Source organism: Bombus impatiens, unplaced genomic scaffold (genome assembly GCF_000188095.3).
Source record: "Bombus impatiens unplaced genomic scaffold, BIMP_2.2 scf_0058, whole genome shotgun sequence".
NCBI classification, from domain to species: Eukaryota; Metazoa; Arthropoda; class Insecta; order Hymenoptera; family Apidae; genus Bombus; species Bombus impatiens.
In genome coordinates this window covers 741,681-751,159 of record NT_176477.1, presented here as the reverse complement: position 1 = coordinate 751,159, position 9,479 = coordinate 741,681, and the positions used below count along the sequence as shown (strand labels likewise).

General features: G+C 39.4%; 1 protein-coding gene across 1 annotated transcript in view; it reads left to right on the top strand.

Moving 5' to 3' along the window:
* LOC100741490 (lachesin-like) overlaps positions 1-9,133 on the top strand; it is a 58,085-nt gene extending 48,952 nt beyond the window's left edge. Inside the window, exons 5-6 of the mRNA XM_003485435.4 lie at positions 2,663-2,761; positions 7,162-9,133. Coding sequence (XP_003485483.4) covers positions 2,663-2,761; positions 7,162-7,235 — 173 coding nt within the window. The 3' untranslated portion in view covers positions 7,236-9,133. The remainder of the gene's footprint in view (positions 1-2,662; positions 2,762-7,161) is intronic.
* The last annotated feature ends 346 nt before the right edge of the window (positions 9,134-9,479 follow it).

The window sequence follows — 9,479 nt, the reverse complement described above, 5'->3', positions numbered from 1 at the left end:
CGGGAGTAGACGCTATTATACACACAGCCGGCGAACAAGTGACTCACAGCGCACGCGTGTGTACCAGGATGATCGCCCATTATCTCGTCCGAAATAGGGTATTGTGCCAAGAGCCTGTTCCTCTGCAAGCTTTCCTCCACTTGCCAACCAGTGCAGACATCGCGCGTTCCTTTAGCCGACCAACTTACAAAATCTAATCACCAGGTCACCAAGACAAAGCGGCGGGTTCGATCAGGCTATACCGGAGGCTTAAGTAGCGACTCTTCTCTCTCTCTCTCTTCCCCCCTCCGCCCTCTCTCTCCCTCGGTGTTGACAGGGTTTATCGATATTGTTTCGACGAGGACAATTCTCGGGGCCGTAAATTTCGCCACTATGCTTCCGGCTTCTATGGAATTGAAACACGACGAGCAGAGACGGCGATCTGGATCGTCACATTCGAGTCCAAGCTTCTTTTGGCAAAGAACTCGCTCGGTGGAGATGGTTCGAGGATAGCTCGAGGGTTAGAGCTCGTTTGTATGGGGATCGAAAGCGGTAAGGAGCGCAGGATGGTTAGTTGCGATTGTTGGTACGGTTTCGCGATGCGAGAATTTTAGCTTTTGAATGTTTGAAATCCTTGCGATAGAGTTTCGACTACTCAGCGTATTATCTGACACGTTTGTTACCGAAAGGAAGAAAGTAGAGAAGAAGAATCGACGTTGATGAAGAATTTCAACATGTGTCTATTATACTTCACGCCTCATTGTCGTAAAGATGATATGTACCTCGTAGAAAATTAGGTTCCGAAACGTGAAAGGTGGTAGCTTAAAAAGAAGCTTTATTTAATGGGAAAAACTGGGAAAAATGAGATTTACTCGCAATGAAGATCAAAAATCCGCAGAAAATACATTGGAATGCAGGCTTCGTTTACATTCACGTCAAATCTGCATTCTATCAAGTTCCGAGCTGAAACTAATCAAACCAGTTCCAAAATTCCGACCCTAAACGCGAGATTGCGAGTCAGACGAAGAATGTGATCAAGCACGGATACGTTTTTTCCACGCAGGCGAACCCGGTGGAACCAGTCGAAACCAAAATCGGTAACGAGAAATGCAGAGATCCGTGAACGGATTCTGTTGACGTCAGTGGGGCTAGCAAGCACGTGATGCCCGTCAATGAGATCCTTCCTGCGGGAAATTCGGTTCTCCCGGTCCGTTGGTTGATGTATGCAAATGGAACCCGCGTTGTAACTACAAAATTTCTAGTTGTCGCTGACTCCACCTGGTCGCGAGGTGCACGCGGCCACGAGAATTATATCAACGAAAAAGTTGTTCCCTGAGCGACTTCTCTCTCTGTCTATCATTCCATCACTCCCGCCTTTCTCTCTCTCTCTTTCTCTCTCTCTCTCTCTCTCGCTCTCTCTCTCTCTCTGTCTCTCGCTATCTTTCTCTGTTAGTTCCTCTCGGTACGTAGTCAACGTGTGCTAGTTTCATTACTTGATTTGATCCGGTGGACTGGCCCGTGACAAGCGCGCCAGCGTGAAACGGCTCCAGGACGATGCAGTGGATAAGGGAATTGTGTTTACTCGTAGTTTGCATACTAGTTACCGCGTTTGCCACCCACTTTACGCATAACAGCCCCGTAAACATCTTCAACCGAGGGGCCACTTGAAAGTACTAGTCCCTTTGTTCGCGTTCCCTTTGCACCTCCGGCCACTTCCTTCCATTCTTTAACTCGCCGCGTTCTAACTCTGTCTCCTGCGCTTTCTCTCTATTCTATTCGCGTTAACTATTGTTTCGAGTCATCCTTTGTCACTGTTCGCAATCGCTCGCTATACATTCCACCAGGACAGGATGCTGGCGGGCTTAGATCGCAACTGCGAGGAATTATGTTTAACCATGCTTGACAAGAGCGAACGTCTCGTTATCGACTTTTCGCGATCGCGAAACTTTTTCTTTGGATTTCTAAAAACAGGCTATTAAACAATATATTTTCACATTTATTACGTATATTACGACTTTCGTAATTTAAATAATGCCTGCTATTAAAACCATTTTGGAGTAACCGAATCGTGGAGATGAAATACGAAATGTAGATGTAGAAAAACAAATGTTTAGTCAAGAATCCTAAAGAATAGGCAGAAATATATTTTTGCTATAATCACTTTCTCAAAAAGAAATGTTTCGAAATGATTTTTCGATAATACTCTTGGATTTGAAATTGCACTGCCAATACAAATGACAAATAATACAGATAAAAAAAAGAAAATGTAAAATGTATCTAGACTTTCCAGTTCACGACATACCCACGCGTAATCCGATTTCAACGGATAACAATTTAACGTTTCACGTTTCATCCATTTTCGACTCCGTTTTCAACGATTTCGAGCATACAATAAACAACTGCCTCCGTCTTTCCTCTGTATCTCTGTTTCGTCAAATATTATTTCCACGAAAGTTCGATGAAACACCATGGAGTGGATAAAACGCGAAACGAAATGAAACGGAACGGAATGGCCAGGGTTCGTTCGGGTGCTAACGTTAAAACTTTTGATATTTGCATTTAATTTGGTGACCGCTATATTTTCATTTAAAACGGGTTCCTGGCTACGATACGTGGTTATAGCCCAGTGTAATTTCATTGTATGTCAAGCCCATTTAGAGCGGCCGGTTATTTTTGCTTGCAGGTAATAAATTCCAGTCGAACCTCAGCGAGATCGGCAAGTCTGAGCAAAAATCGAGCGACCTAGATAGGAAAAGAAACTACGATTGGACCCCAGACAGCGGTAAGCTCTGTTGTTACGTGCAACAATTGCGAAGTAATTTAAAACGAGACAGCCTGACAAACACGGCTAACATTCTCTCCACTTTCTTGTTTCCTGGTTTCTTTTCTTCAAGCATCGGCGATAGCAGTGCTTGACATTGACTTTCTCGACTATGTACGCCATCGTATTTGTAACGCATCGTATAGCACATGATTTCTTATTATTTGGTTTAAACGAGGAAATGGACTTTCATGTAAATGGTATTTTCATTGACCGGGATTTATACGATTAATATCGTCGGAACTGTTAAACCTGAATTTCGTGTTGAACGGTTATCGCTTCTCGAAGCTTTTGTCGGGAATTCGCCCGGAATTAAGTTCCCGTTGAAGTTATCGTTCTTGTTGGATTAAGTTCTTACAAAGCAAAACGGGAATGAAATTTTGTGTCATACAACTTGAGGTGGTTTTATTTTTTACGAGGGAGTTACTCACCTGTTTAAAGTTTAATTCTGATCAAGGTTTTTAAAGAATATGTAGAAGCCCTATTTATAAGCGTAAAACATTATAATTAACTAGGGATTAGAAATGTCTACGAGTAATCCTGTATCATTCACTATAAGCGTTCGAAGAAAATTTCCATTCGCACGATAATTACAACGTGGCAAGCTAGTCCAGGCCACTGGCAATTTCTCACCACGATAAAGAATCATTCCATTCAAAAGTATTCAATGCCCAATCAACATTTACCCAAGCAGGCATTGCCAATATTATTGAAAGAAATCGTCGACTTTCTCGATACAACCAAGAATACCCGAACGACAATAAGAACGACGATGGCATCAGTGAACGAACGACAAACAGTGTTTCGCCAATCGGGGGAATTCTTCCTTGGCTGCTCATTAATGAACAAAGTCGTTCGATGTCTCCGTTTCCAAGTCAGAAAAATTAATAATAACCTCGAACACCGATATCGGACGAGTTTGCCGGATGAGCCGAGACGAGAGGAGCCGGTTCATGTTAAAATCGAAGCCTGATATCAGCCATAGTCGAACCTATTGAAATCTAACTTGAATAGTGGCCGACGTGGCAAATGAGTAGGCTAAAGGAAACAAAACCTCCGCAGCTCTTTTGCGAAGTTGCGGTTTATCCGGCATTTCGTGGCGCTACAGTGGCATTTAAATGACAGAGGCTGGAACATCGGCTACGGGTCAAGCTTAGCACCAGCTAGAATTCCTTGAGGCCTGCGGCATTATTGAAATATTTCTTTCCGAACCGGTACTTGCAATTCCTCGGTCCAGGCTATCTTTCCATCTCGATCCAACCTGCTCTCTGTTAGAATGGACAGAGAGAAGTCGCCTTCCCCTTCCACTATCGATACAGCCGGTCTCTGCTCGCTCTCTGCAGCGGTGGTTTCTTTTTAAAAGGAATTTGCATAATGGGAAAGTGTGAAAATCCGTTTTCTCCGCGGGCTCGATCTCGATAGTCCCGTGGAAGTAGGTAATTTCGTTGGAGGAAAGCTAGAGGACGAAAAAGAGGAAAGAAAAGAGTAGAAAAAGAAGAAAGAGAGTAGAGAACGACGGGAACGCAGTTGTGGAACCGCGTCGCACAAGCTTCCACAACTTGATAAGTACTTCTAGTTCCTTGGTAGCTCGGGAACCTCGTTGTATCGAAGGTCGAACGCGACACCCTCCTCTCCCAGTCTACCTTTACGTTAAATTCGTTTTCGAACTGCGAGTCAGAGCCAAACGATATCGAGCTGTTCCGAACTGTCTCGCGCAGCAATCGTCCAACCATAATACCTTGCTAGTTTCTAAAGACGAAGGTTTCATCCAGCCGGTTCTCAGCGCTTTATTAGATTTCGTTATGCATTCGATTTCGTTAAACAAGTCTTTTAATAGATTCCTTATCGCGAATTTGAATGAACGGTTTACTTTTTCGTTTCTCCTATACCTTATAATAATATAATATACCTATATAATAACTTACGTAATGGGAAAACCATACATAACCATCGCCACGACGAAGATAAGAAGACAAGTGTCATTATCTTAGCATGTGTATATAGCTGTGCAGATATATAAATTTGATTAAAAAACGGAGCAAGACTTTTCGATAAAATTTTACTCTTGTACCTAGAGTATACGAAATAAAATTGTTACGGACAGGATATTCTGTGCACAGCTATTTTCATGATCAAGAGAATAACGTTGTAGCAAAAGCGTTAAAAAAGAAAATCTCAGTGGAAACAAAAGAGTACTTGGTATGAAAAATTGAAGAGCATCTAAAAAGAAATGCGATGTTAATAGATTTTTTAAACATTATTTTTTCTATAAATATATTTCTCAAGTCTGTTGAGATATATAGAAGCATTTGAAAATCAGTGGAGTAATTGTCATAAATAACTTATTAATTCACGCGTTGTAAAATTAATAATAAAATCGAAAAAATATTTTAAATAATTAAACAAAAATGTTCGTCATTTAAATTCCAATGTAAAAATACAACAAATTTAAACGACCAGAAGTACGAGAAACTCATGAATTATCTATCTGATCGCAGGAAACTCGTGTTTCAAATGAAATGGTTAGCGGCATAAAAAAACACACCGAACAGACAAAACGAAAATGTAGAATGGATACGTTAGATTGGAACGAAATGTACAAAATCAACATCGTTTCGTTTATTGACAGTAGTCGTAGAGCTCATTGTTGCTCCAGCCTTTTCCTGCTTGCTAGTGTTCAAAACATTGTTTTTACCATTTTAGCCGAAATTATCGTGGTTCTGTCGTAAATTCAATTGAACCGACACGAGTAAATACAGCTTATAATTTCAACATTTTTTAAACAGAATATTAACATTTCCCGATATAATATATTGCCAGGGTCCTCCGTATTCAAAATATATATAAAACGAACAATGATATGACTGCATTAGCTTTGAGTAACAAAACAATGTGATTATATTTACCGCATATAATACTCAGCATGTGTGTGTCTATTTATGAATAAATATCTTTAAGTTTAATATCTTTTAATATCTTTTTCAGTATTTTTTAAATCCCACTGACTTTTATTCGCATAAAATGCTATCATTTCAATAATATTCTAATTATAGACTGTTCAAATAAAACAGGAATTTTAGACTAATGATGTTTGAATAATGGTACACAACTTTACAATATTAAAAAATAGATTACTTATTAATCACAAACGACTGACACGAACCTGTCTCAATCAGTTCGTATCAACTGCTTTTTCAACCGTTACTTTCGAAACGATCAGACTTGCATTCTCAAAGACGCTAATTCTTCAATAAGCATACACCACTAAAAATCGTGCATATTACTATTAAAAAAAAGGCGTGGCTCGATTAGCAGCGCGGGAAAAGAAGGAGGTCGCCGCGCTGCGGCGAAAGCCGCAAAACCACGTTGTAAAAAGTCGACGAAGAAAAACAGAGAGGCGAGGCTTGGCAGAGAAAACGCCGGTGCAAAACCGATGAAATGAGGAACCGTCCCAAGAGGGATCCGAAAGGAAAAGGAGATAGGAGAGACGAAGAAACGTCAACGTGGTGACTGCCGAGTAGTCCGAGAAACAAACAGAAAATGAACAGAAGAGAGCCTGGTCGGGGGATGATTGGGGCGAGGGCCCAGCGAGTTGTTTCTGATTTGTAATTAGAGATGAGTGGGACCAGAGGAATACATCTCTCTCGAAGCGAGTAATGGCTGAGAGTATGGGCCAGGCCAACCGGAAGAATAACCAACTTCCCCTCCCTTGTTTGCCTCTCTTCGTCCACTTGGGCTCGTCTGCTTTTTCCTGTCCGTTTGCCAGTACTCATCCTTCATCGTTGGCGTCTCGTCTCGCCAGAAAAGATGATTCTTCGCAGCCCGTCTTTCCGCCGGAACAACGGTCGGATATTTTCAACGAGAATTTCTTGATTGTCGAGCAACCCTTTTGGGGCAACTGACGCGATTTTTACGGTCCCGATCCACGCCCGCCTACCCGATTTGCTGCGGTTCCTATCTCTTCCTCGGTCGTTTTAATACATTGAGAACGGTGAGCTAGGCGTTGCTTCCTTCTTCTTTTTTATTTCTTTTTTTTTCACTTTCTTACTTTCCATGGGTAATTAGAGAAAGAACAGAAAGCTTGTATTTTAATAATTGTCAGATTTGCGTGGAAAGATAGCATAATACTTGATTATTCGTAAAGCCTTTATTTTCATCTCCGTAAGAAATCTAGAAACATATCGGACTAAATATATAGCAGAAAACAATGAAAACACCGAATTTTCATCTGGCTACATCTTATAATCTCTATGTTAAACGAGAAGAATTGTAAAAGATTTCTAAAAATGAATATCTTACTTTACTTTACTTTCCATTTATTCCTGTAGAAGTTTCTAACGATATCTACATTCTATTTTCAGACTCAGCCGTCAACATGACAACGACTGGACTGCTTCTGATGATCGCTCTGATCGTGGTGTCGATCATTCGATAAGCAAATAGAAATAGACGCGTCGGACGTCGATCATCTGGATTTCATTTACGAAATATAAAAGAATAAGAAGTCAGAAACCAATACGACTGTTAGAAAGACACAGATGGCACACGACAACACCAGCACACATATATACACGTACATGAGAAAGAAGGAAGAATGACTGAGTAGTTAGTGTCATATTAAAACACGAATGAGGAAAAAGATTAATAATAAGAATAATAATTATGCGTGCCAAGTCAGTGTAGCGCAGTGTCCAAAAAGACAAATGAGATGAGAAATCGTGCAATAGGAAATGAGTATCTATCGATTAATCGATATGCACGAGATATGAAAGGTAAAGAAGCGTGGGCAAATCACAAAGTGCAACGACTATCGCTTTCAGTGTAACATATTGTATAACGCCAAATGTCGCCACGAAGAACGCGCCAACGATCTCGAGCTCCGCTGAAAGTCTTCAACCTGTTCGGGTTCAAAACTAATCTCGCGGAATTCTATTTTAGAATTTCTTTACTTGAACCTGACTTTTTTTTATGCCATGCCAGAATAAAACTGATTTTCTTAAAGTTAATATTTCATCTTCCGAATCAGCAACTTCAAAATTATTTTCATAATCGATGTTTCCTTCTGCACTGATAACAAAAGAACAAAGACCAGTGATGTAAGCGTAAACTGTCCCCGCCATCGATTTCGTTCTTCTATTTTTCCTCCTTGAATGATTCTCTCCCTCTCTTTATTCTGCCTGCGAAATGTTTCTTCTCCACCATCCCTTACCTCAGTTCTTCTCTTTTCTTTCTAACAGCCGTTCCTTACACCAAATCGCGGATCCCATCTGGATAGTTGAGATTAAAACGTCAGATTCGGCATAGAGGACATTCTTCCATGAAAAAACAAAGAAAAAAGAAAGAAATGTAGAGTACAAATGTCAAACGAACATCAAAGGTAAAGGAATATTAAAAACGGAATATTATTAATTGAAAATATCTTTAAGTTCCAAGGATAGAATACTGACCGATAATATTTTTGTTACATTCTGGTCACATATTCTTCTTATCGAGTATTTTTTATTAAGTTTTGAATACATTTTATCGATTATCATTTAATTTATTTTTCATAAATACAATTAGTAAACAATTAAGGTTTTGCACTCGCACAGGTTCGACGATGTAATTTTAGAACAAATTAAACCGGGATCTGCGATTACCAAGGAATTAATTAAACGAAGGAAAAGAAAAGAAAAGAGAAAAGCGACGCACCGAGGCATCTTTTCGTCATGATTAAATTTCGTTGAGGTGTCCACGTTGACCAGACAGCTGCTCAAATTCTACGTATAGTATCGAGATGAAAGGAATATCGAAACGCTTAAAACGGAAAAAAATGAAAAACAGAGTATATATAAATAACGTGTAGGTATCGATTAAGTGACGATGAAAACATTTAGACATAAAGAAATTTTATTCTTACTGCCGGAGCTTCATTAGTTTTGCATTAGGACGTAAAGCGTTTTTATCGAATCCTAAAAACACCAAAACCCTTTCACGAATAATTTTGCAGGTTTATCGACGACGAGAAATACCACTCACAAAATTTCGATTTCAAACCAGCTTTAACCATTGATTGTAATCACGAACGTTAATTTTGACGATTTACGTTCAAAAAAAGAAATGAAAATAAAATATAAAATAATGTTGCTGCCTGCTGGAGCAATTTTTACAATGGAAATTAATAACGTGAAATAAAAGGTATTGTGCGGAACCTTTTAATCGATTTTAATCCATCAAGGGCGCTGCAACCTCGAATACCCAAAAACGCAAATTAACTGTAATTCCGCACGCATTAAAATGCCCCTGAAAAAGACCCTTTCGAGGAATAGGTATGTATCGGTATTTCAATGAAAAAAAATATCTAAATAATAACTATGAGTAGGAATGAAAATTCCGTTTCAATTGCATAGAGAGATTACATATTTTGAAATTCAAATAGTTTTTAATTCTATCTAATCGTAAAGATAATCAAGAACATACACGATGTACACCTGGAGTACTGCAAAAATTTCTTCAATACGAATTCCTAATATTAGGTCGTCCGAAAAGTTTCTTTCGTTTTATGAGAAAATAATAGACGCACAACGTTTTTGTTTTATATTATTTTGTCGAATTACGTACGACCCATTTTGTTCTGTTGAGATAAACACCGCGACATTTCACAGACTTGGTTTCACGTTTGTATGAAGGTGCATCGTTA